Source organism: Lucilia sericata, unplaced genomic scaffold, assembly GCF_015586225.1.
Source record: "Lucilia sericata isolate MDLA Ls3-8-SP2 unplaced genomic scaffold, ASM1558622v1 Contig000012F_arrow, whole genome shotgun sequence".
Classification (NCBI taxonomy): domain Eukaryota; kingdom Metazoa; phylum Arthropoda; class Insecta; order Diptera; family Calliphoridae; genus Lucilia; species Lucilia sericata.
This window is the reverse complement of record NW_023994051.1, coordinates 385,089-412,548: the sequence shown is the minus strand read 5'-3', so window position 1 is coordinate 412,548 and position 27,460 is coordinate 385,089. Positions and strand designations below refer to the sequence as shown.

At 27.9% G+C, this 27,460-nt stretch overlaps 2 protein-coding genes across 8 annotated transcripts in view; one reads left to right on the top strand and one right to left on the bottom strand.

Annotated features, from left to right (window-relative positions):
- LOC119604173 (transcription factor SPT20 homolog) overlaps positions 1-27,460 on the top strand; it is a 329,355-nt gene that overhangs the window by 254,132 nt on the left and 47,763 nt on the right. The gene's annotated exons all lie outside the window — the stretch shown is intronic.
- Positions 19,558-20,471, bottom strand: LOC119604213. Its single transcript, XM_037956699.1, has one exon. It carries the CDS (start codon positions 20,407-20,409, stop codon positions 19,741-19,743), a length of 669 nt encoding a protein of 222 aa, XP_037812627.1. The 5' UTR covers positions 20,410-20,471; the 3' UTR covers positions 19,558-19,740.

The following is a 27,460-nucleotide window of genomic DNA, read 5'->3' as shown; positions in this document are numbered from 1 at the left end:
TTACATATTCTTATGCCCAAAAAGGCGGATTCAATATCTAAATAACACCTATAAAGAAGTTTTTATAAACGTTCTTTTCTTTAATCAAAATAAATGTCAACAACAGACTCTAAAAATTATTCTGAGCTTTGGTAAAATTTTGATGAAAAGCATTCAAAAAAGCTTTTTTGATAAAGTTTTAGAAAAAGCTATTAAAAGTTTTGCTTGAAAAGTTTCTTCGAAAAAAATGAAAACAGTTTTAGTAAACGATCTTCAAACATTTTTCTTCTTCTATTAAAATTAATGTGAACTAGAGACTACATTCAGAGATTTTGTGCTTTAAAGAACCAAAAAATATTTTTCAGACAAATAAAGCAAATACAAAGCAAATAGTAAATATACCAAGAGACGCAACATATTTGTTATGTCTGTGTTAATGGAGTGGAATCTACTAAATATGAGAAAGTTTGAAAGAATAATATATATGAAATGGCAACAGAATTTACAAACAATGTTCACTTTTATCAAAACGATCGACTTATTAGTGAAAAGCTTTAGGTAAAAAATAGAAACATTATAAAGGCATAAGTTTTTATGAACGTTCTTCACTTTTATCAAAATAAATGTGAACAACTGACACTAAAAATCATTCTTAGTTTTGGTAAACTTTTGATGCAAAGCTTTTTTGACAAAATTTTAGAAAAAGCTTTTCTAAAAAGTTTTTTTTAAGAAAATTCTTCGAAAGAGACAAGCATTTTAATGAAAAAAAAAACTTTAGCAAACAATCTTCAAATATTTTAAAAATCTTTTATTAAAATTAATGTGAACAACAGACTCTGATAAATATTCTGAGTTTTTGTAAACTTTTAATGAAAACCTTTAAAAAAGCTACTTTGACAAAGTTTTAGAAAAAGCTTTTCTAAAAAGTTTTTTAAAAAAAAACTACGAAAGAAACAAGCATTTTAAAGAAAATAGCTTTAGCAAACGATCTTCAAATATTTAAAAAAAGCTTTTATTAAAATAAATGTGAACCACAGACTCTTCTTAAAAGTGTTATGCTTTAAAGATAAAAAAATATTTTTTACACCAACAGCCAACATAAAAAATTTTTTAAAATCTAAAATTTTCACATTTCCTACAGATTCTTGGAACTCCACATACGGCAAATAAAAACTTTACTCCGTGTTAACAATATAAAGGTTCAGACTGAATACTAAATCAAGTCTTTTGTCCATATACAGATGCTTATCAAAAATTTTCATCAATTTTACTACAAAATTGACAAACACTTGAAATGTTTCTTCCAATTTATAAAGTGATCATTGGCGTATACTTATTTTTATATTCCTCATACGCCTGATATCACATTTCATTTTGAAAAAAAAATAATATGCAACAATTTAATTAAAATTTACTAAAAGCTTTTTTACATATTTTAAATTCCACAAATTCTATTAACTAATTTATTTAGTTTATTGATATATGTATTTTTACACCACAAAATATCTAAATAATTAAATATTTGCCAACACCTAGTCATGTGTACTAAAGCAAAAAAGAAAATAAACAAAAACAAAAAAACGTAAAAACACATTTTGAAAATTTATAATTTTAATCCAAAGAATAATAAGAAGTTGGACTATGACATTGTTTTACAACAATAACATTTCCTTCTCTTCACAGACGAGTTCTGTGTAAATTCAACACACTTGTGAGAACTCAATTCTCTCACAATACTTCAAAACTTTTTCGCCAAAAATACCGGTATAATAGGACTTGAACGACATTTTTTCACAAACACATAACTATTTTTTAATTTTTTACACAATTTTATCGCATTTAACAATCCGAAATATTTTTATTTTTCACAAACTAAAAAAATATTTTTTTAATATTTTTGACAATTAATTTTTGTGTGTTGAAATTAAAATTGACAAAACAAAGTTGTATATTTTGGTATTGAAAATGAAAAAATTAATTAAAATAAACTTATTTTTTTGCAAAAAAAGAGATTTTAAGTCCGAAAAATATATTTATTAAATGTTTACTGATTAGATGTGGGCAAAATAAATTAAAAAATCTGCGAATGTAGAAATTTAAATGTTATTTATTTTTCCTAAAATTTTTATGTACGATTTTATGCAAGTATGTATGTTTGGAAAGTGTGGTGAAAGTGTTTGGAGCTCCAATACTAATACAAAAATTCTACCAATACATACTTAGAGTTAGGTACCGAATGACAACTCCTTTACGTACCAACTGACAAGCCCCAATTTCTTTATATTCTTTGTTTTAATCCCTAAAAGTCTATAAATAATCATATTAAATAAAGATAAGTTTTTAATTATGCATTTAAAATAATCTCTTTTTCAAATTATAGGTTTTTATTATAATACTTTTTTGTCTACTTTTCATAAATCTATACTAAAGTATCAATTTAAATAGTCATTAAAATCCATAAAAATTCAACAATAATAAATACAACAATTCATTTATGTAAAATTGTACATATGTACATAGGCCTAAATGATAAACATATGTAAAGCATACATAATAATACATAACAATGTTGTTATGCATATATATGCGTATATACATATGTATTATGCAGAAATATGTGTATATTTGTTAATGCATATTCATATTCTTGTAATTTTGGCAAATTAATGCAAAATGTTCAAATTCTTAAGGACACAAATTAAATGAGATTTTTTTTGGAACATTAATTTGTAACACTGTCCATAATATATTGACCATATCCTGTTAAAACTACAACAATAGCATTATTATGCCTATGTATAAGAGTAAATGGGTAAATGTGTTATTGCATAAGCATGATGTGTTTGAAAATTGTTTGGGTAAAATATAAATGCAATTTATGCATTCGAGTGTGAGAATTTCTACACATGTTTATAAACCTGTATGAATATGTGTTTAAACGTATGTTTGTAGCTATTACTATACGGTTGTGCATATTTGTTTGAATATGTGTTTGTATGTGTTTGCTATTAAGGCATGACCAAATGTGTCAAAAGTGTAATTAAATTTACAATTGAAAATTCCATTATTATTTCAGAAGTATCGATGTTGCTGTGTTTTCTAAACCATGTTTTAGATTTTCTCTTTTTTTTCCTTCTTTATATTTGTATTGTTATGTCTCTGTGTTGATGGGGTGTAATTTACTAAAGTTAAAGACAAAGTTTAAAAGAGTAATATGAGTATTATTGATTTTTTCATACTTCTATAATTAAAAAGTGAAATTTTCATTTACTAACAGCTGGTTATAAGAATTCAATCAATTTCTTATGAAATTTGAATCTTTTGTTTGCTAATAGAGAAAGTCAAAATATTTTAATTTATTGTAGAAAGAGAAGTCAGTATATCTTTTTAAGAATTTGTAGTTGTTTCAAACTTAAGGTCAAGATATCATAAAGAAAAAACTTGATATAATAGAAGTTAAACTTTTATTTTAAAGTCGACTGGTTGAACTTTCAGACATAACAGATTTTGTAAATAAAGTTGCCTTCTCGCTCAAATATAGCTAAAAATTAGATTTTTCAATCTTCACGATATCTTGAAAATCAGATATACTGAAGAAATTCTGCCACTTGATTCACCAAATTGATATTTTGTTGTGGAATTGCAGTTTGCTAAATAAAACTATGCATAAGTTTCGTCAAACTAATAAATTTAAATAAAAATATTTTCATATCGATTACAATTTTCTAAAAACATTAAATTTAACATAAATTTCCTGTCAAAACCGCACATTAGCGTGTGTTATTAATTTAAAAAAAAATTTGATTTAAAAAAATAGACAGTTTGGAGAAACTACTTTAAACTAATTCAATTATAGTTAGATGTCATTTCAAAAAACCACTTAATTTATACTATAATATTTATTTTTTTTTTGTTGACTTTTTTTATTTGTTTTACAGACAAAACTGTTGGTAAAATACCATTATTAAGCACATAGTGGATAATTTCTCTAATTTATCGAAGTACAAGTCTGGTATTCATTTAAATGATTAACTTTCCGATACGGGCAAGTTTGCATGACCTTTATTATTACATTATATTTTTATGTTTGCAAATTGTTGCTTACCCAGTTTTGCATAATTTACAAGGATTTTAAACGCTTACATGAAGACCCTTAATACAGTTGTTAACATTTAAATACTAAAAGTATGTGTTTTTGTATTGTTGTTGCAATTTGGTGCAATTTAATTAAATTAAAATCACTGTAAACGCACATACGTTTCGCAGCGCCCAACAAAAGCCATAGAAAAGTCTGTATGTGTGCGGAAATAAATGAAAAACAATTTTTATGTTTTGAAACAGACAAATAAAAATAGCAAACAAACAAGTAAAAAAAAGTATAGTCGGGCGTGGCCGACCATATGAATCTCTATACCAGTTATGAGCATATCTAAAATGTGTATTATTTTTTTTAATAATAAAGCATTTATGTCGAATTTTTCCTTAATTTCGATATATTTTTGAGGAAAAAAATATTTTCTGATGGATGCTATATATGGGAGCTATGGTCAATTATGAACCGATCAGAGTGAAAGCGAAGCGTGATGCGAGAAAACACAAGCAAAAGTTTGTAGCGCAAAGCTTCGCATCGGTTGTAGCGCCCACTCTGTAGTCAACCTTAGGCTGTTGTCAGATGCGAAGCTTTGTGCTACAAACTTTTGCTTGTGTTTTCTCGCATCAAGCTTCGCTTTCACTCTGACATGACACATAGGAAAACACAAGGAAAGGTTTGAAGCGCAAAGCTTCGCATTGCTTGTAGCAGGCACTCTGACATCAGCCTTACATGGACAGACAGACAGACGGACATGGCTTAATCGACTCAGAAAATGATTCTGAACCATTAATTCTATGCGTTACAAATATAAGCACAAATTCAATATACCCTCCCCAATAAAGTGGTGAAGGGTATAAAAAGATACATAATTTCAAAAATATATACAAACTTACATACTTAAAACAAAAAAATATAGGGACGGACTATTATGAATATATGTGTGTATGTTTGTATCTATTATGCATATGGTCGACATTTTTGTAGTCTCTATTGTAAATCTGCTCTGAATTCAATTCAACACAAAATACCGCACTGAACTGAGCAGCCACATGCAACTTGCAATACACAACATTACATTCATAACTAATAATTAAATTTAATCGCCTTTCTGTCGTTTGGCAATTTTATCCAATTAAATATCGTGGTTTTAATGCCATTTCACTCTTCATTTATTTATTTCGCATTTTTTTTTTTTTCTCTTTGATATTTGTATCAATTTTTTTTTTTCTCTTTTACAAGTTATATTGTCTGTGTTGGAAAAACCTCCCAGGAAAAAAAAATCGGAAAAAATATCAGACAATGGTTTTTAAAATATGTCTACACAAAATAAAACAAATAGAGAAATTTGAATTGTATTTGTTTAATTTTTTTTTAAATTGTCTATTATTTTCTTAAAAGTTAAAAAAAAGGTTCAATACTTTGTATCAAATCCTATATTTTTCTTTTAATTGAATTGCTTGTAAAATTTTTTAATCAATAATCTTGCTTAAACAATTGAATATTGAATTTCAATTTCCACTTCCATTTATGAGTTTATTTACGAAACATAAAAAGGTGTTTGGACTCACTATCCATTTATACTTATTTGTGGTTTTCATTGACAGAGAGAAAAAATTTAAAAAGGTGTTTATTGTATTGTGTTTTATATCATAAATATACATTCATAAATAATACAAAAAACTCATATATGGGTGTAAATATTGAAAGTTATAACACACAAAATAATATTTGCAGTGATAACAAAAAAAAAAAAAAAAATAAAAAAAAAATGAACGGCAAAAGCCCGTCACTCCCTCTATAACTGCTTTTTACGTTTCAAAAATGATTGAATAATTCTAAATCCACTCCTGTATTCAGGGTAACCTTACATGAAACACCTTTACCAAGAAATAAGTTGTTGCAGGAAAGTTGACTCTTTTAAAAGTAACTTCTCTATAGAAAATTTATTTCCCAAGAGTAATTTCTTTAAAAAAGTTCCTTTTTTTATACCCACCATCAAAAAAGATGGGGGTATATTGATTTTGTCATTCCGTTTGTAACACAACGGTCTTCGGGTCCATACAAGTGGACCCCCGAAAAACAGCTTTAATGGGCATATCTGTTTCAAAAGTACGAATATAGCGATGAAATTCGACATAAATAAGTTTCATATGATCCAAAATCTTTATGTGGATCGGTCCATAATTGACCCTACTCCCCATATAAGGTGCCCTTCAACAAATTACTTAAACGATCATTACTGGCTTAAAAATACAGAATACAGAAAAGCGATGAAATTCGACACACATATTTTTTAAAACCTCTCTACCAAATGTATCGGTCTATAAGAAAATTAATTTAACGATCTTTGCTGACTTAAAAATACGTGAACAGTTATAAAATTTTATATAAGAAACATTTATAGGAACGTAAATCTTCCTACCGAATTTCATGCGGAATGTGTCTGGAAGTGATATTCGATGTAAAGATGTTTTGTATGAACCAAAATTGGTATAAAAAAATTTTATGAAAAACGGTCAATTATTAACCCTATCTCTCATATAAGGTCCTCTTCAGTTAATTTGATGAGTAATATCACCCTGATGTTTATAGGGGAGCATTCCTTTTAAGGCATACGGTTTGATGGTGGGTATATGAGATTCGGCACAGCCTAATATAACACTCTCACTCGTTTTAGAATAACTTTTCTAAAAAAATTCTTCTCTTTTAGACAAACTGTTCTATTAGAGCAACATTACTATAGAAGATGTATCTCTTCTAAGTAAGTAGAAATTTTTATATTTTTATCAACTTTAGAGAACTTTACTTTGGGAATAGGATCTTAGTCTAGATTTAGTTTCCTTAGTAAAGTTTTAGAAAAAATTATGTTCATTAAAAAAAACTTAATTTTTCTATAAAAATAAAAATCTTTTAAAAAATCCACAGTTATGTACATATATTTACATTTATATGTATGTATTATATACAATAAAATACTTGTAGAAACTTTCTCCAACAAAATGTCCTTTGTTAAAATTATGTATAATATTTTAATTAACTTCAAACCAACGGTGCGTATGAGTGATTTGTAGTAAACTTTTTTCCAAAGAAATGTCAATTAAAACTGCGCCTAGCATCTGGTCTTTGTGAAAAAAATAAATATATTGTTAATTATACAATAACATCATTAAAATTAATAACAACTAAAATAAAACTCTACTTGAATTATTACACACAAGTTTTAAACAATCATTTTTATTTCAAGTTCAAAGCTCCTTTTTTTAAAACTTTGAGCAAAAGTACCAGAAAAAGTTTTGTCTTTCTAAAAAAATCATCATTAAAATTGTGTAAACAAAATTTTAAAAAACAAAAAGTTTTCCTGCTTTCTCCAACATTTAGCAAAAGGTTGAGTCAACCACAAATAAATTGAACTCTTACTGCTGCCACAGCATGCATATTCTACTTACCACAAGCCAAAACACACACATACACACATTCCACATTAATGTAACTTGCAGCTTGTGGTGTTTTAATAATGGCGATGGTGGTATAAGTATTTTTCATCTAGAGTTTACAATACACAGCAACATAAAAAAAGTCAACAACCATAATATATGTTGCAAGTTTAAAACAAAAAAACACAAATACCACAATATCCATACAAACATAAGGTTTTATGTTTTATTTTTTTTCTACTTCCTCGTATTTGTATAACATTTCTAGTGGATAATGAAAAGAAAAATAAACATTTTTATATTGTATGTATTTAGTAGAGAAAATATTGCATTTACAGGAACAACTAAAAAAAAGGATAATTGTAAAATTATACACTTTTTTGTGTGGATTTTTCTGAAGAGCAGTTGAATATAAATATATTTACAATGAACACAGATACTTGCATGTTGGTGTTTTTTTCAAATTAACAGTGAGAGTGAGGTTTAATTGTTTTAACTTCTTGGGGATCTAATAAGATTTGAAATAATTTTAATGTATAATTTTTATAAATGTTGCTTGTTCATCTCAAGCATCCATTAAAAATGTTCCAAAACTTTTTTCAAAAATTTTTAGTTTTGATCCTCTAAAAATCTTTTAAATAGCCCCGCCAAATACTTTTGTACTTCAAAAAATAATGACTTCCTTAATTACCATTTTTTAAATTCATTAAGAATAAAATAAATAATTTCTCATTGTTGTCTTTGAAAGAAGAAGAAAAAAAAACAAAGTTTTTCATAGAAAACATTTTTCCACTTGTATGTACACGAACGTAATAAATACTTTGTTTTAATATGCAAATATTGTTAAAACAACAAAATCAAGAGAGCATCATCAGTACAACAACAACAATTTCATTTAAATAATAAAATACACAAAAAAATAAAAACGGAAAAAACGTTAATGTTACATAATTCAATTACACGCATTTTACAACCATGAATGGTTTACAGCTCTAGCGGAACCATCATGGATAGCATTACATAAACATTCATTCATTCGCTCGCTCGTTCATTTAAACTTTTACAGATTCAGACAATTTTAAAAATGCAGAACACTCCTACGTTTTACACAGTTATTATGTAGCTTCCATTTACATTTGTATGAGTATGAAATGTTTGAAAATAAATCTCTGAACATTTTATATCATTAACAGTATAAAAATGTTCTCAAATGAAATACTAAATGTACAATAAGCACAACTTTATTGAGGCAAATACGTATGGTACAGTAGGAGGGATTCAAAAATATGTTTTCAATGACTTTAATGATATTTTAAAAGTTAGTCTATAGTCTGGTCTATAATCTAGTCTGTATAGTATAGTCTAGTCTAGTCTAGTCTAGTCTATAGTCTAGTCTATAGTCTAGTCTATAGTCTAGTCTATAGTCTAGTCTATAGTCTAGTCTATAGTCTAGTCTATAGTCTAGTCTATAGTCTAGTCTATAGTCTAGTCTATAGTCTAGTCTATAGTCTAGTCTATAGTCTAGTCTATAGTCTAGTCTATAGTCTAGTCTATAGTCTAGTCTATAGTCTAGTCTATAGTCTAGTCTATAGTCTAGTCTATAGTCTAGTCTATAGTCTAGTCTATAGTCTAGTCTATAGTCTAGTCTATAGTCTAGTCTATAGTCTAGTCTATAGTCTAGTCTATAGTCTAGTCTATAGTCTAGTCTATAGTCTAGTCTATAGTCTAGTCTATAGTCTAGTCTAGTCTAGTCTAGTCTATAGTCTAGTCTATAGTCTAGTCTATAGTCTAGTCTATAGTCTAGTCTATAGTCTAGTCTATAGTCTAGTCTATAGTCTAGTCTATAGTCTAGTCTATAGTCTAGTCTATAGTCTAGTCTATAGTCTAGTCTATAGTCTAGTCTATAGTCTAGTCTATAGTCTAGTCTATAGTCTAGTCTATAGTCTAGTCTATAGTCTAGTCTATAGTCTAGTCTATAGTCTAGTCTAGTCTATAGTCTAGTCTATAGTCTAGTCTATAGTCTAGTCTATAGTCTAGTCTATAGTCTAGTCTATAGTCTAGTCTATAGTCTAGTCTATAGTCTAGTCTATAGTCTAGTCTATAGTCTAGTCTATAGTCTAGTCTATAGTCTAGTCTATAGTCTAGTCTATAGTCTAGTCTATAGTCTAGTCTATAGTCTAGTCTATAGTCTAGTCTATAGTCTAGTCTATAGTCTAGTCTATAGTCTAGTCTATAGTCTAGTCTATAGTCTAGTCTATAGTCTAGTCTATAGTCTAGTCTATAGTCTAGTCTATAGTCTAGTCTATAGTCTAGTCTATAGTCTAGTCTATAGTCTAGTCTATAGTCTAGTCTAAGTCTAGTCTATAGTCTAGTCTAGTCTATAGTCTAGTCTATAGTCTAGTCTATAGTCTAGTCTATAGTCTAGTCTATAGTCTAGTCTATAGTCTAGTCTATAGTCTAGTCTATAGTCTAGTCTATAGTCTAGTCTATAGTCTAGTCTATAGTCTAGTCTATAGTCTAGTCTATAGTCTAGTCTATAGTCTAGTCTATAGTTTAGTCTATAGTCTAGTCTATAGTCTAGTCTATAGTCTAGTCTATAGTCTAGTCTATAGTCTAGTCTATAGTCTAGTCTATAGTCTAGTCTATAGTCTAGTCTATAGTCTAGTCTATAGTCTAGTCTATAGTCTAGTCTATAGTCTAGTCTATAGTCTAGTCTATAGTCTAGTCTATAGTCTAGTCTATAGTCTAGTCTATAGTCTAGTCTATAGTCGTAAAAACGCTGTTCCTCGGGACACTTTACTGTACTATATAAATACTATAGCCAACATCCTCTACCAATAATTATATAGAGTAGAATATAATTCTTAAAAGTTCTACCTTCCTTTTGTTGAAAGTTCAGCAGTATTTTTTTGCCTTATATGTCAAAGAGAAACCTCAAATATTAAAACATTAACAAGCCATAAGCGGCTCTAAAGCTAATAGCATTGGTTTTCAGTTTTTTTTTTTTTTCTTGTAATTTCACTTTGTATAACTCATACTTACTTACACATAGTTATACGTATAGATAGATACTTTTACACAGCCAGACATTAAGTTATTTTTTTATAAAACAAAAAAAAAATACAAAATAAATAGAAAAACTTCTTTAGACTGTCTATTTAAAAGAGCATTATGAAAAGCTACTTTGCCACCTGCAGCTTATATCAAGTATGAATTATGTGTATATATTTTCTTGTTATGACAACCTCCTCTATTAATAAATTTGTTATATTTGGTTTTCTTGAAGTATTTGTAACACAGGATTATAATTGATAACGATTATGAAATTTTGTTTAGAACTAAAATTTTAGTTAAAAGTCTTTAACAAAATTAAAAAAATCTAAATTCGGTAATTGCGTTTGATATAAACAAATTAGTACTTAATAGCTTAGTTTTTATAGTTTTTATGACTATATACTTTATGCTTTACATAATAGATGTTAAATAAGGTAGAGTTAACTTCCTATCTGTAAATGCATAAATACACGAAATGAGTGGTGTAAACTAATTATTATGTAGTTTATAATGTTCTATAATGATAATGATACTTCTCCAACTAGTTATAGAATTTCAGTGTAAATAATATAACAAAACAACAAATTATAATGATATATTTCTATTTTTACCAACCAAATACAATAATAAAATGCCTTAAATTATTAGTAATAAAATGATATAGACAATATTGTTATAACTTCAAGGATAGTTAGCTGCAAACAAAAGATAATGACAAAATACTCACACTTACAAAATTTTATGTTATTAGCCAATACATATATAATACAGAGTATCCCTTCCTTCTTGATACAAATCTCATAAAATCTTAATGTTTTTAACGAACCAATGACTGTAACAAAATCAAATAATATAAAGAAACTTATTCACATATACCATCATACACTTAAATACAGACATTCTTAACATTTACAACAAATATTCAGCACATGTTTATAATAATGGCAGGAACTGAAATTGAAATGAGTACTAAAGTAATCATCGTCATTTTTTTTCATTGTTAAAAGATTAATACATCTACATATGTACATACATATGAATGTGCGTATGTATGTAGTTTTATATTTGGATTTAGACATGCACGTACTTAGGCAGCGCACACAAAAGGACTGGAAATTTTCTGAAATAAAACGGAAAAAGGAAATTTTCTTACTGAAAAACAAAAAAACTTTAACAGCTAAATAAAAGCTAATAAATAACAATGAAATTTTACTAAAACATGCCAGGAAATACAGAAAGTTACAGAAAGATTTATCAAATGGAGTCGAATTTTGCTTAACGTACTTGATGTATAGAATGAAAAAGTAATTTTGCAATTGAGGACTTTTATATCTAAGGTGCAAAAGTACTCTAAGTGTCGTGTCACCACGTTTAGTGCTTTTAAACGAAGTGGAAAATCAGGATTATCAAGTAATCTGGGGATCTCCAGTTTTTTATCGAAATATGATATAATGTTTTTGTAAAAAAAGTGTTATTTAACTGTCCTCGATAAAAGATGTTTGAGAGATACAATTCTGCAAGAACACCGCTACGTATGATTAATATTCAAATCAATTAAAACGTATACGTCTAGCTTATGTTTTTACAATATTTTCTTTCAAAAATGTCATTTACACATTGTGTAAACTAGGTAGGTAGGTAGGTAGGTAGGTTGATAGGAGGATGTATACTACATCAAATCCGAAGAAATACACCTAGGCCACTATCGGGCCTGTTGTGCGCTCCATTGTGTAAACTAACTTTACATAAATATGTTTACATCATATACTTTTATTTACATTACAATACAAAGTTAATTTACAAAAGTAAAAAAAATTGAACGACTTAATTTATTATTTATAAAATAAAATCTATATTTAATGGCTTACAAACATTTGTGAAGGCTTTTAAATAAAAAATCATTAAATATTCAATACAAATCACGTAAGTACTTAGACTCACAGACACATACATGTACATACAGCTTAACAAATCCACAGACAAATTTACTTACAGATGTATGCATGTTTATTAACCAGCGAACAAAACAAAATTGAAAAATTTCAATCTTTAAAAAATCTTTCAACAAACCTTACAAGAAATTAGAAAAATCAAATTTTTAAATAAAAAAGACTATCTAAGACTATGATTTGTTTACTGGGTTATATCCAAGTATTTTATTTTATACATATTTGCCAAATTTGCTCTTTCAACAAACCTTAAAAAATTAGAAAAATAAAAATATAAAATGTTTAGTAAACACTGTCTAAGACTTCGATTTGTTTACTGGGTTATATCCAAGGACTTTATTTTATATATATTTGCCAAATTTACTCATATGTAGACAAATTCGATTATGTATATGTGTTGACACATACTTAAGTGTATGAGTATGTGAATAAGTAAACGTGTATTTGTTATTTTTAATCCTCCTTATACAAGGTTAACATGACAAGACATGTTTCCATTTTGGTATTTATTATTTTATTTGCCTAATGTCAATAAATTTGTTGTTGTTGTAAACATACATATATAAAAAACAGACACGTTTGGTTTTTGGCATAAACTTAAAACATACTTACACGTTTATAAATTAGGTAAAAACTGAAATCAAAAGAAAAAAATACTTTTACTTACAACCAATTTATTAATGCGGGGGACGCTTACACATTTATTTACAACTTTTTTTCATAGGTATTTTTATAAAAGTATTTAGAAAAGTGTGTTTGTGGTGAGGGGAGAAAAATGTTGGTTAGGTTGTAAAAAATATGTATATTCATAAAACAAGAAAACTATAGTATTTGTACAAATAATTGTGTTGTTAATTCTACCAAAAGTATATAAGTATATTTAAGTTTATCAGTGTTTTAATCTAAACTTTATTTTCTTAATTATCATATAAACTAGTCGTTAATGTATGCAATATGACACAGAAGTTTAGATATGACTAATATAGGTTTTGTTGAAATATTTTTGAAAACACTATAGTTCCCAATCTAAATTATAGATAAACTACAGTTTCTTTATAAAAATACATATTTTTTCTCGTTAACAAGCTAAAAACACCCTCTATTATATGGTGTCATTAACTTTTAGTCATTATTATGATAAAAAAAGCAACAACTTTTCGTAAAAAGTAAATGAGAAGAAAAACCATTATTGACATTGTTAGGTATTATAATAACTTAAATAACTGGTCAGATTAGGCTTAGAATTGTGCGTGAGTTGGGAATTAATGGAAATTAATGGAATTTTACACATAATATTTGATACGTTTACTTTTAGGCAACATGTTTGCCCAAATGGACAAATGAAGCATGGATGCGAATAAGGGCGCAAAGACCACTTTTGACATTACTGACATTAGGGGCCTCGCAAAATTTATAGCATTTTCTGATAGGAGGATTACTTTTGCTCCACCTGTTATTAACAGTACAATTTTTGAGTTTTTAAACAGTTTTAAGTTAAAAAGGTTTTCCTCCTTTTAAGGCATTGAAGTAGTTGACATTGTCCATACCTCTAACTCAAAAATATTTGAAATTTTAGGTATAAAAATAGTAATTTAATTTTTTGTTCTTTAATAATATTAAAGGATAATAAAGCACTTCCTTGAAACCTAAGCAAATTATACTATGGTCTCTTATGTCTCTTATTTGAGAACATATTCAACAAAAATATATGGATATATGCCCTTATTCCATTTAAGCAAAATTTCAAGTGTCGATTTTTGCAAGTTGGGATTTGAATTTTTTACTGAAATTTTTCAGAGGGATAGCTATGAATGATATCTGAGGATATATTTAAAAATTTTATCAAAAATATATAATTTAAAAGTTTTTATGCTCTCCTGTATAATTTCCCAAATGGTTTATACGCCCTTCTTCGGCTCCATGCTTCAAATATTTAATTGAGTTGTCATTTTATAACTTCCGTTTCATTTGCAATTGAACTAAATTATTACTATTTTTTTCTTTTAATCATTCAACATTGTTCATTAAATTTTCTATACCCCCTATACGTATGATTAATAATTTATTATTTTCATACGCCTCGTTTTTATCTCTGCTTAAGCTTTCTTTGAATTTTCTTCTTTTTAACGAAATTTGTTTTTTTTTTATTTTTTACGCTTGACTTTGTTAATGATATTGTTTTCTTGAACATTTTATGGAAAAAAAATTAAAATTTTTTCCATTCATTGTTAAGTAAAAATTCTCCATTTTCTCCACATTATTATGCGTTTTTCTAAATGATTTCTTTTTTAAATTGTTTGTAAGTATATGTTGCTTTCGTTTTTATTGTTTTTTCTAGCTGGCATTTATATTTAGTCATATTACGTTCTTTTGTTTTTTTTTTTTTTCTACGAAATTTATCCACTGTTATCTGTCTTTGTCAAGTACTTAACGTCAAGTACTTGTTGTATTGTCTGCTCATTGTTTGTTTATAGTAGTAGGGCATTTGTCATTGAGCAAATGCCCTACATTAAGCCCTGCAATTACATATAAGTGAATATATCATATGTCCTGTATGTATTCTCTTTTAGCTTTAGCTAAAGTCGTTTATGTCTAACCATACTTATGTTTTTAACTTCTTCTTATACATAATTCTATATAAAAATGAATTGTTGTCCTTCATTGTCATATGCTTCTCATGCTAAAGCTTTCAGCCATTATTTCTTGTACTACTTCCCTTTCCTCCCCCTGCTTCTGCTTATGCTCTTTCCTTTCAGTTTGTTACTTGCCTTGACTGGTGCTGATGAGGACTCTGTTGATGAATTTGTTTGTTACCATGACCTTTGTTAAGGCTTTGTGTTTTTTATAATTTTTTCTTTTTTTTTTTTTGCTGTATTTATATTTATTTTCTGCTCTTGTCTGTAACGCTTAAGGGTGAAGTGTTTTTTTTTTATACATTTTATATTATTTACAGCATTGTCTACCTATTGTGGATAAATTCTGTTTATTTAACAGATACAGTTTGAAAAAATAAAAGCAAATACAATAACAATTGAAAAAATCCATTTCAAGTGTTTTAAATGCATTTCATAGTTAAATAAACAAAAACTGAAAACAATTATTTAAATAGAAATTTAATAATATTTAATGAGAAATTCAATTTTAGAATATTTTGTTATGAAGAAAAATATCAACAGAAAAGGTTCTCAATTTAGAAAACATTGCTTAGCCCCTTTCTACAATTATCGGAAAACAAGCAAACTAATATTCGAGAAATCTGTCTGTAGAAAAAATATCTTTTTATAGAGAATTCTCGATAAGTTCAATATTTAGAGAAACATTTTTATACCCGACACCACCATAGTGGGGAGGGTATTATACGTTTGTGCTGATGTTTGTAACGCACAAAAATATTGGTTCTATATCCACCTTAAAGTATACCGATCGACTTAGAATCACTTTCTGAGTCGATTAAGCCATGTCCGTCCGTCCGGCTGGCTGGCTGTTCATGTAAAATTTGTGCGCAAGGTACAGGTCGAAATTTTCAAGATATTTTGATTAAATTTCAACCAATTTTCATAATTATCGGACTTTATTTGACCCTAGCCCCCATACAAAGTCCCCTTCAGAAAATGACTTGAAGGTCAATAATTCACTAATAAACACTAGTATCACGATAAAATCCATCATATATAACTCTAATGTAAACGTAAAGCAATGTACCAAAATTTATAAGGATAGGTCCATATTTACCTTTGCCCCCATATAACCTCTCTTTTAGAAAATCACTTTTTTCAACAAATTGTTAAAATATTTCGCAATTACGGTAAACAACTTAAATGCTTTATTATTAAATATAATCCACATTTTTAACATACTCAGTGGTATAGGGTATCATATGGTCGGCCATGCCCGACTATACTTTCCTACTTGTTTTCTTATAGAGAATTCGAAAAAAAAAACTATTCATTTCAAGAATTTCTATAGATTAATTTCACTCTTTGTAAAAATGCTGACTTTGTAAAGAATTTACTAGTTTCTAAGAGAATATTCTATAAATTCTCATTTCATACAAAATGTTCGAGCAGATTTTCTCTTTATTGAGAATTTTAGTTAATTTCTACCTTTATAGAGAATTTTCAATAAATTATCTTTCCATGAAAAATCGATAAATTTTATTTTATGCAATAAATTTAGATATTTTCTCTTTTATAGAGGATTTTAGAAAAAAATTTATAAATTTTCCTTTTTGAATCTTTTTTAGCTAAAATCTTCTTTTTTTAGAGAACTTTGAACAAGATATATCTTAATAATGAAATATCGATAAATTCTACCATTGTAGAGAATTTTCAATAAATGTTTTTCTCTTTTTTCATTAAAATATTTCTTAAATTTTAAATACTTAACTATAAACATAACTTAAGTTACTACTAATTAAAAAAACATATCCACAAAAATACTAATTAAAACAAAATCTTTGTTATAAAACCTAAAATCTTTCTATTATTAATTTACAAACAAAGACCTTTTCATTTTAACCGAAAAAAAACTTCTTTGTCTTGCAGACATTGAAATACCATCTCATTTACTTTTATTTCGACCATTATTCATAACCTTTTTTGTGTTATTAATATTAATATTTTTGTAATTATAATATTTCTTTATTTTTTTATTTAATTTTATACATATATAAAACCCCTACATTAATATATGCAAGTATAATGCGAAAACATTATGGAAATAGTATTTAAAACCACAAAAATAAAAAAAGAACAAATATAAACATACAGATAGAACTGAGAGATAAACATCCCTTAAGTATTAACGTGTATTTATAATAAAATAAATTTGATTTACTAAACATATTACTTATGATATGATGTGGTTTAACACACACTCACGTATCCTTGTAGGAATTTTAAGTGTATACAAGCAGTATCTAAACATAAACCCAAAGAGCTCTTGATATGGGCTGGCTTAAGGTCTGTGTGTAAAAAAACTTATGGGTTTTTTCATATATATGTTAAAATAATGATTAAATGATTAGAAAACCTATTAAAAGAACTAATTAATGTTTCTTTGTAATTTTTCTATTTAAATTTAACAAAATGTTTAAATTACTGTTTTCCAAAATATGCTTATTCGTGGAGTAGCCCATTTGTTTGCCTCTTAAAAATATGATAAAAGCAATTATATTTATTTTTTTTTGCTCTTTTTTTCTTACCTTAGTGTTTATATCATTAATATATCTATTTATATACTAATGTCTGTTGTGAATTCTAAAGAAGGTATGAGTAGCATATGTAAACGTATATTACTCCTATGAGACAAGCATCCTGGCAAAAACAAGACAGAAATCTACAAATTATGATGAAAATCTTTTTTGTTTTAATATAAAAATAAGTCTGGCGTTTAAGTAGTTTATACCCAAAGTGCGTCTTTATCTCTTGTAAATCTTAATAAGTTTTTTTTATATTTATAATTATGAAAAAAATAAGCACATCTCTTGGTAGAATACTTTTGAAAGTCATTTTGATAAAGGATAAAATATTATTATGTAGTTCGTTAAACTTATAGGAGTATCATTGTTTGCTATAACCTCGGTTAACGTCAAGTAGAGTCAATGAGACTCCATTTGATCGGACCACTCCATGTAGTATTGTATAGTATCCAGCTAGGATCCAGGATCCAGCCTGTAGCCGTGAGAAATCTCAGGATATAATTAGGTTTAGACCCATATATCTCTCGAAGATATGAAGTAACTGCCAAGAAAACAGTTTCTCTTGAAGGGGGACCACAATAATTAGGCCCCTTTACATGTGTCCATGTTAGTCCACCTATTTTCAGCCTTTTGAAGAAAGAAACGGCGTTGGAAATATCAAAAGCAGATACCGTTATGGCAAGCTCATCTACTTCTTCATTTCCATAATAGACTCTATGCGTAGTGACCCAAACAAGGGTTATGTCAGACAGGCGACCCAGCCATGAAAGATCCTTTTTGCATTGTCTAACTAATAGGGAAGTGGTAGTATAAGACTTTAATTTGAGAAGTGCCGCTTGACTATCGACCAAAAGTTTTTATGTTGCCGCGAATATTGAGGTCATGTAGTACCCAACAGGCTGACATTATAGCAAATATTTCAGTCTGAAAAACACTACAGTTGTTGGAAAGACGTAAAGATATACCCAGCTTCTTCACAGAAGACACCAGAACCAACACCGCAGTTCATTTTAGAAACATCTGTAAAGATTCTGGTCGTATATTCGCTAAACCTCTTGCTCCTGGAAGGAACTCTGACCTTGAAAACTCTATCAAAATCCGTGGGTGGTGTAATATAGTCGGATAGTTGGTTCATGATTGGAGGTAATAGGCTTAAAATCTTAGCGGTTTTATATGTTCTTGATCTCCAACTTCTGAGTAAAGAACTGAGAAGAAGAAGAACTGAGAAGAACTAGTTCTTAAGGCACCTGTTATCCCAATGCATGCTGATGTCTGAACTTTGTCTTCTTAGTTGAAGTCCACCATACAAGATAACCGTATACTTATATAGGACGTGCGAAGTATAGCTGTGTACTATGTTGGGACTAATACCCCAATTGTTTCCAAACATCTTGCGACAGGTATAGTAGGCGACCGTTGCCTTCTTGCTTCTGTGCTGGATGTTGAGTTTGGAGTGATAATTTGGAGTTTGGAATAATTCCTAGATATTTGGCATTGTTTGATAAGTGGATTTCACAGTTCTTTAAAGCGGCAAGTTAAAGCTTGGAATCTTGATATTTGTTGTGAATAGTACCAGTTCAGTCATTGCTTGGGTTTACTTCTAGGCCACTTTCTGTGGCCCAGTTATTGAGTAGCACCAAAGCATTAGACATAATATTGCGCCTGGGAACATTCTGATACCAATATCACAACATTGTCCGCGTAAGCAACGTCTTTTATCCCTTTGTTGTCAAGTTCGTTAACAACGATGAGACAAAGTAATTATGCCGGCGTTATTTAAATATACATGACATTCATATTATTCATATTTATAATTCCGCGAGATTAAATAATTACAACAAATTCCAATTTTAGTATGATTTGTATTAATAAATAAATTTAATAAAGTTGATACGTTCATAAGATTAGTAGAAAACATTAAAATGCACATTATTCGTAAAATGTAAAAAATATAATATATTAAAATCAGATCACTTCAATGCTGCAGCTGGAATTTTATCCCTGGATCTGCTGTGGTGCTGGAGCAGCAACTTACAAAGTCTGTTGCCAACCAAATTGATTGCGAATGAATGTATCAAGGGCAGCTGTATCAATACCATTTGCTTGCAATTTACGAATTAAACGTTGTGCCTCCGGCAAGGCAATAACACGATCATAAACAGGCTTCAAATCTCTAACGCGTTGAACAAACTGAGCAAAAATTCCATTTTGAGCAACTTTCGATTGAACATGCGTACGTATCATATCCTCAGGATAGTAAAGAAGAAATTCATTAACAAATCCCTGCCAACCGTAAACATTTTGAGACCAGAATGGAGAACGATTGATAATTCTCAAAGATTCATTAGATTCATCTGATTCCAAGTCCACAGCTGACAACATTATTTGGCTACGTATCCAGGATGTAAGACGCATAACTTCGGGTTGAGAACGGAAACGCATTTGTGTCATATAACCATCGTGAGAGTTAATAAGGCGTACGAATGTTTGAAATTGTGCATCGTTGAGCAGATAACGTATGGCCAATTGCTGTATGGGTTTTGTGGGAATTAAACGCTTAATTTCATCCAAATCCTGAGCCAAAGTGTTAAGAGGTACTGCTGTCGGTATAACAACAGGATTGTTGTGTGGTGTTACCACAGCCTTTCCACCACCCAAGGCACAAATGCCAATTAATGCAAAGATCAGTAGAATTCTCATATTTTTAATAACGGGTATTTGAATCAGTGGTAATTGTTCGTTTTACTTTCACTTAAAAGAATGTTAATAATTTTACTGGATTTTAAAGCTTTATATACTGCCAGCTACGCTTCGTTGAGTTCTTATCTAACATATTATCTAGTTTTCAATCAAATGAATAAGTACATCTTCTTAATAATTCATTTATCTTTTTACATAACAAATGTCTGTGGTCTCCTAAATCTTTTAAAAATGTCTCTTCCAATCCTTAAGTAAATTTTGTTAAGTTGTTATTGTAAATCTTTAAAGTGAAGATAGTATATTATTTTATATTTAGGTATGTCTCTTAAATATTTATTACTTTCATATTTTTCTGCTATGATTCATCGTTAGATAATTTTATTTTTTCCCGTTAAAGTAGAATAGTTGGGTTGAACGATAAACACAAGTTTTGACGTCAACAGTATGAGAGTAGCAACAAAAACTTTTGTATCACATTATCTTGACAAGATAAAATACATAAATAGACCAGAATGTAATTATTGCTTCTATTCACACATTGATCGTGTGAATTTATAGCCTTGTTTAACAAATTTGTCAAAAGAAGTCAAAAGTGTATAGTATATGTTATCATTTGAAATTTACAACATATGACCTACCGCAAGATTTAATTATATTAGAGATTATTTTCACTTTTCTGAAATGTTAAAATCGTTCTTTCTGATGTATGATTGTGGTATAAACATATTATGGTTGTTGTTACTATTTTAAAATATTTTATTACAATCAAATACAGTTGCAATAGTTCATCAAAATAGTTTCCCATTTCTCGTAACATTTGTCATACATTATCATATTATGGTCGAGACTTATCATAATATGATCCAAACTTTCTGCAAAATTTCGTATAAAAAATAAATATCGAAATCAAAATAAATAAGTAAAACTACAATTTCTAAAACAAAGTAGAAAAAATAATATGAATAAAAATAATATACTTACAATACTTGGTACAAATTGCAAATTTGCTGAAAGGAAATCTATCAATTTCCAAGAATTGGAGCTAAAATCCCCAAAAAAGTATTTTTTTAATTTTACCCATAGGATCCACATTTCTTTCGGGTTTCAGAAAATACTTTGGGCATAAATAGGGAATACATCAATGCTTCCAAAACTGCTTTTAGTTTTCTGATCCCAGCTTTTTATAACATGTATCCCAAAGTTGAAATTTTGATAAAAAATTGGTCAAATTCGAAAGAGCGTAGGAGCGAGAAATTAAAAAAAATGGATATATTTTTTATACAAAGATATTTCCCACAAAGATACCTTTCAGAAAAACATAAAATTGTTATATATCTTTAAAGAAAAAGAATCTAGGCACCTTTTGCCGCAAAAACTGGTCAAAATCTACCATTTTTTTAAGTTCTCAATTGATAATGGTTTATTTTTGGATCCATTTTATCGTCATAAAATTTTTGTAATTTAGTTTGGTAATTCAGTTATCATCATTTGGTTCAAAATTACGTCCTATTTTTGGAAAAGAGTGGATCAAGATATGGGTAAATTTTTAAATTTAAATTTTCAAATACCTATAATTCAGAAATTATAAGAGGAAAATAGCAAATGGAAGCATAGCTTTTTTAAGACCTAGCTTAGCACTTTCCAAATATATAAAACTGTTTGATATCGGAAGGGAAACCAAAAAAAAAAACATGCGATTAAAAATTTTACATATCGAGGCCCCACATCGCCGCCCATAGAACATTTGTGGGATGCATTTTCATATCCCATGTCATTTAGAAATGCCAGATTTATTTCCAAAAAAATTCCATTCTACCCCACTGTGCGTTGACAAGGACAAGTTCTTTATAAACAAAATTTCATATCGGTCCATAATTGGCCCTTTCCCGCATATAACTCTTCTAATAAAAAAATTTATTATCAATAACATACAAATTCGTCATCCTCTCAAAACTAAAGATTTTGGTCTACAAATGACATAAGTTCCCTTAAAACGTCTTCTTCCGAATATTATCTATCATCTTGTTTATATTAATATCGGTATAGTACATCGTTTTGATGGTGGGTCTTTAATAGTCGAATATAAAATCTATTTTTATTTATTTAAAATGATTCTATTTAAAAATAAATTATTTTTATTTATTAATTTTTTCTCTATTTCTTTTATTTACAGGTAATTATTTGTTTAAACTACTTCCTGTATGTTGCAAAAGTGTATTCAATAATACAATTGAAAATATGTATATTTATTACAAACATATTTTTTCCGTTGTTGTAACAATTTAACAATAATGGTAAGTGAAACCAGAAAATAACTCAATTCTTTAGTTTTTTTTTCGCAAACAAAGCACAGATTATAATTTGTGCATTTAGTGTGTTAAATCATGATAATGACTTTAACAAGCACGCAAGATATTGCGAATTTTTTAAATGAAAACAAACTGCAAAAAAAATGAAGAAAACCTACAAAGTACTAGAATACGTTGAAGCGAATTTAAAATGAGCTACACAAATTATAAAATAAATTTTAACTAAAATAATATAAACCAACGAATTTTTGGTTTAAAACTGTAACACAGAGATAGACGTTCCAAAATGAAATAGATAAAGTCGGCTTTGTTTGTTGTAATTTTTATGATTCTATATTGTATGTATGTATGTATGTGTATATATTGAAACAACACACAGCAATATACCCATTTATTCAGTCATTGCGAGGAAAAATGAGCATCCGTTTGTAGCAATAAAACAAATTGAATTTAATTGACTGCAAAATGTATGAAAACTATTGCACTATTTATTTGTTGCTTTATATTGTTATACTTGTTGTTTTATTTATTCATATTTGTTGTAGTACTTATGTAGAACATAAAAACATCAACAGCAAGGCAAACAAAAAATCCATTGGCAATAGTAAAAACAAATTATTTTAACACATGCGAACAACAGCAATAGATACGACAACAACTACAGTCTACTAATGCACTCAGAGAAAAAATATGATTGTTCAAGTTCTTCAACAATATTATTATCAGAATTGTAGCATTTTTTCTTATCACAGCCAACATTATGTTAGTTTTATCATTGAACTGTCTAATGTATTTGTAGCAATCATATTTATGATTAAAGATTATTAACAATAAGTATTTTATTATGATTATCATAATTTTACAACAACATATTACAACTGTATTAATCAGGAGAATGAAATGGTTGTAACAATTAACATATGTATTTATATACATACATTTGTATATATGTATTATCTTCAACAGTGTTGTACTTGTAATCATATTAAAATGATTGCCGTAAACATATTGCGATATATTTTTCTCCGCGTGTATGTATACAATAAAGTATTGTTGTTATAAAAAATTGAATAAAAATAATTGTTTTTAAAAAATATATGTATATAGCCGATGGTATGTTTAAATGTATGAGCATGTTTACGTTTAACAAAATGCATAAAAATGAAATATTTAGAGCAACAAATTTTTAAATTGTTTTATGTTTAAAACGGACATGACGATGATGACTACAATGTTTTCAAATTCAGCGAAAAAAACAATAGAATAGTAAAGAAGACACAAATTAAATGCATTTGTAATAGCGATTTGTAGTTGTTCATTAAACAACTACAGAAAATGTTAGATTGATGGAACAGTTGTTTTGAAAAAAACAGGGGTATTAAGAAGATCAAGAAAAATTCGTCTTTTAATTGGCAAGAAAATTATATGAAATTAAACTAATTACTTAATTGATGCTTCCACAACTACATTATGTTCTTTGTAACAATATTTGGCTTTCGCAAACAAATTATCATATTTGATGTCATATTATGATCATACCATTGTATGTGTTTGTAATGGAGAAATCATATGATGATAACGCACGGTCATAATATGATTACTTTGGATCACTATATGATTGCTTTTTATCATAATTTGATTATTTTCGACCATAATAATGATTACTTTGCATCATAATATGGTTACTTTTTGAGTTCAACTACAATTATAGTATTAAGTTATTGTAATACAAGTAGGAGCGTATAGTCGGACATGACCGACTATATTATACCCTACACCATGGGTATATTATAAAAATTATTTATTTTCCATCAAAAATTTTTTGAATTTTACCTTAATTCCGATGTATTTAAGCAAGAGGAGGAAGAGGGATGTAATTTTATATAAGGGTTAGTTATGCTGAATTTCATCACGATACTAATGATTATAAGTAATTTTTGGACGTTTACGATATTTTTTAAAGGGGGTTTGTAGGGTCAAACGACGGCCGATCATTATACACAAATTATTATACAAAACTTAGTTGTGCCAATTTTTGGTGAGATAATAAAGACCCATAATCGGAAGGTCAGGTTGTATGGGGGCTAGGTGAAATAATGGACCGATTTCAACCTTTTTCAATAGACATCGTCCCGAAAAACTCGTATGGTCCATATTTTATCCAAATATCTTTAAAATTGTGGCCTGCAGCTTGCGCACAAGGTTAATATGGACAGGTAGCCGGACAGACGAACGGACATGTCTTAATCGACTCAGAAAGTGATTCTGAGCCGATCGGTATACTTTAAGGTGTGATGGACCAATATTTTTATGTGTTACAAACATCAGCACAAACGTATAATACACTCCCCACTACTACAGTGGTGTAGGGTATAAATATTTCAAGTAAAAGTGAAGCATTAATATTCCATCCGTTCAAAAGTTATAAGGAAAAATGCACAAATCATATTTATATAGATATACAAAATTTTTAAACTCAGCACGCAACTCAAAACTCACTTTTTCGACTTAGAATGTTTTATTTTGTAGGCGTTCGTATATCACTTTTAAAGTAAAGCTTTAATAATCACTCTTTATCTTAACTTATGCTAGATTATTGTGAAGACTGTTTTGATTACCTTAAAACCTGAATACCCTTACTTTCCATAAGCAGTTACAGAAATTTGTTTATTGCTATTGTTACTGCCAAACCATGCAAGTGTAACACATTCGTTTCTTTTTTTTTTCTATTTCTAAATGCGTAAATATTTACTTGTTGTAACTCATACTTACTAGAAACGTACATAAATATTTAAACTGTGTGTGTGTGCACCAGTAGTTACTGCACTTCAATGCAAAAAAAAAGTAAAGGTATTTTCAAAGGTTGTTATGTTTTTACCCCGAACACATACCGAATTACTTCTACATAAATGTACTCACACTATTTTACATAAGCTTTAAAGGAATTTGCATACATTTACCTTGTTTGTAGTTTTGAAAAGTACCTCATCGTACTACTTACTTAGTACTCATTCACTACATAATGCAAAAAACATGAATACTTCCACACATTCAAGCTAAAAACCAGAGTTTTAAATAGTGAAAACTATATTTTCATATTGAATAGTTTTTAATTATAATAAATATAGTAATAATTTACAAAAAATATCTTCCTAGTCTTTTGAGAAAGCTTAAAAATTATATTTTTTAAAATATTACTCATACGACTGGTAGTACTAACAACCCAGCAAAAACTTTCATTACAATGTAAAGGGTTAAAATGCTAAAATTTACCTACACAATAGCATTTTATGTCATTATTTTAACACGGTGATGTCATTGGAGGCAAGTACTTACAAAAAACGATGACTAATGAATTAGAAAGTATTTATATAACACATTATTAGTAACACCTTATTAGACTACTTCTTTGTAATCCAGACAATATGTAGTAGTCATTGAAAAGTATGTTGTTAGGTAAGTAAATACAATTGAAAGTCATTACCTAGTTATTGCTGGGAATATTTGAATTTGTTGTACATGTTTTAATTTTTTTAATATTTTTTCTTACAAAATTGTCAAATAAAATTGTGTTTCCGAGACACTGAATAATAATAGCAATCATCAATTTGAAACATTAATTGTATGAGTAATATTATCATTACTTTCATATGTTTATTTTTTCAACAAATATTACATTCTTTTTCAACTCTGCTTTAGTTAACTAGATGAATGTATCGTGTTTTCTATATGTATTAAGTCGACATCTATATCATTTGAATCGTATTTATGCAAATTCGTTTTGTAGTCACATTTATAGTTTTTTTTTTCACAAAATTTTTCTTTTTTGTTTGCAATTTTCTGTTGTATGATTTTCTATGTGGAATTAAAATAATAATGTCTGCATTTAAACGATAAGCTTTGACGTTTTGCTATTTTATGTGCCCACAAAATACAACACAAAAATTTGAGAAACTAAACCGCTGCACTAAATACCTTGACGTTTTTTGTAGTTTTTATATTTAATGATTTTCTTTACTATATTATAGTTGTTGTTTATGTTAAGGCCAATTATGGTCTAAAAATAAACAATATCAAAAGTCAGAAAAAAAGTAAAAACGAAAATGATTTATTTGGCATTTGCTGTTTAAACTCATACGTTGTAAATCATTTGAAAATCATTGACAATTTATAACTACAAATACAAATCGGCTTGTAGTTACATAAAAATGAAATCGTTGGAGATTTGTTAGAAAAAAAAAAACGAAAAATAATGCAATTATACCTTTTTTGTTTTTGAATAAATATTTATAGTTGTTAAAGTACTTTTTTAAGGAAAAATATTTTGATTTTATTAATGTTTCTAAAATACCAAAGATTAAAGTTATAGACAAATCAGGAATACTTTTTGCATTATTTGAAAGTAGTTTAGTAATGAAAGGAGTGATAGAAACATTAATCCAAAATTTTTATGAAATTGGTTTCAAAATCATAGAAATAATTTAGAGAAATTGCTTACAATGTTCGAAAAATAGAATGCTAAAAAATTAATTAAAAAATGTTTAAATTGAAAATTCCTTAAATGCTTTAAAATATGAATGGATTTATAAAAAAAAAATATTATAAAATTTTTTAGGAATTCCTCAAAGAATATAAAATTTATATTGAAAAATCTCTAAAATTTAGAATTTAACAAAAAGTTTTAAAAATAGAAAATTAATCGAAAATTCTTTAATAATTTTGTAAAAATAAAGATTTAACAA